At 56.7% G+C, this 759-nt stretch overlaps 1 protein-coding gene across 17 annotated transcripts in view; it reads right to left on the bottom strand.

The window, feature by feature from the left end:
* Mcf2l (MCF.2 cell line derived transforming sequence like) overlaps nucleotides 1–759 on the bottom strand; it is a 156,766-nt gene that overhangs the window by 13,997 nt on the left and 142,010 nt on the right. For all 17 annotated transcript variants that reach the window (XM_031339091.1, XM_031339094.1, XM_031339093.1 and 14 more), the window contains one exon: nucleotides 88–157. In XM_031339091.1, coding sequence (XP_031194951.1) covers nucleotides 88–157 — 70 coding nt within the window. The remainder of the gene's footprint in view (nucleotides 1–87; nucleotides 158–759) is intronic.

The raw sequence follows: 759 nt of genomic DNA, 5'->3' as shown, positions 1-759 counted from the left end.
GACACGCTGCCTGTGAGACACGCTGCCTATGAGACACGCTGCCTATGAGACACGCTGCCTGTGAGACATGCAGTTAGAGATACATACCCTTTCCAGAAAGCACCTCCCCACCAACTCTGGGCAGTCTATGCAGCTCTCCAGCTCCCGCAGGAATATTCTGTGTGGAGAGGTTATCAATGAGGCACAGCGGTATCAGGTGACATTGTCTTCCAGAGACCCAGAACAACCTCATCACAGCGTGGCAGTAACTCCCCATCTGACCTGGGAGCCTGCAGCCCACACCTGACCCTAGCTCCTCAGTGTCCACAGCCCAGCTGTCTCCCTTTCTCTGACCTTGTACTGCATACTAAAGTGGCGCTACCCTTCTTGGAGCAGAGGTGAGACAATGGGCAGAGACGGGGATCGAATACTCAAAGGCTCTGCAGGCCCCACATATGCTGGCCGTGAGCTTGTGGGCTTTCTGGAATCTACCACGTCCCCTCTGTTTTTCCTGTCTAAGCCCTGACATGACACTGCCCCTCACCCCATGGAGGTTCCAGGACAGGAAGGCTGCTTGGGGTCCGCTGCAGTTTGAAGCCACTGGGGCCAAGTCAGGGACACGCCTCAGTGAAACTAAAGAGAAGGTCTTGAGCAGCTGTGTGAGGACGGGGTGTGTGTGAGGATGGGGTGTATGTGAGGACGGGGTGTGAGAACGGGGTGTGTGTGAGGACGGACGGGGTGTGTGAGGACGGGGTGTGTGTGAGGATGGGGTGTGTGAGG

Source organism: Mastomys coucha, unplaced genomic scaffold, assembly GCF_008632895.1.
Source record: "Mastomys coucha isolate ucsf_1 unplaced genomic scaffold, UCSF_Mcou_1 pScaffold22, whole genome shotgun sequence".
NCBI classification, from domain to species: Eukaryota; Metazoa; Chordata; class Mammalia; order Rodentia; family Muridae; genus Mastomys; species Mastomys coucha.
This window is presented reverse-complemented; position numbering and strand designations above follow the sequence as displayed.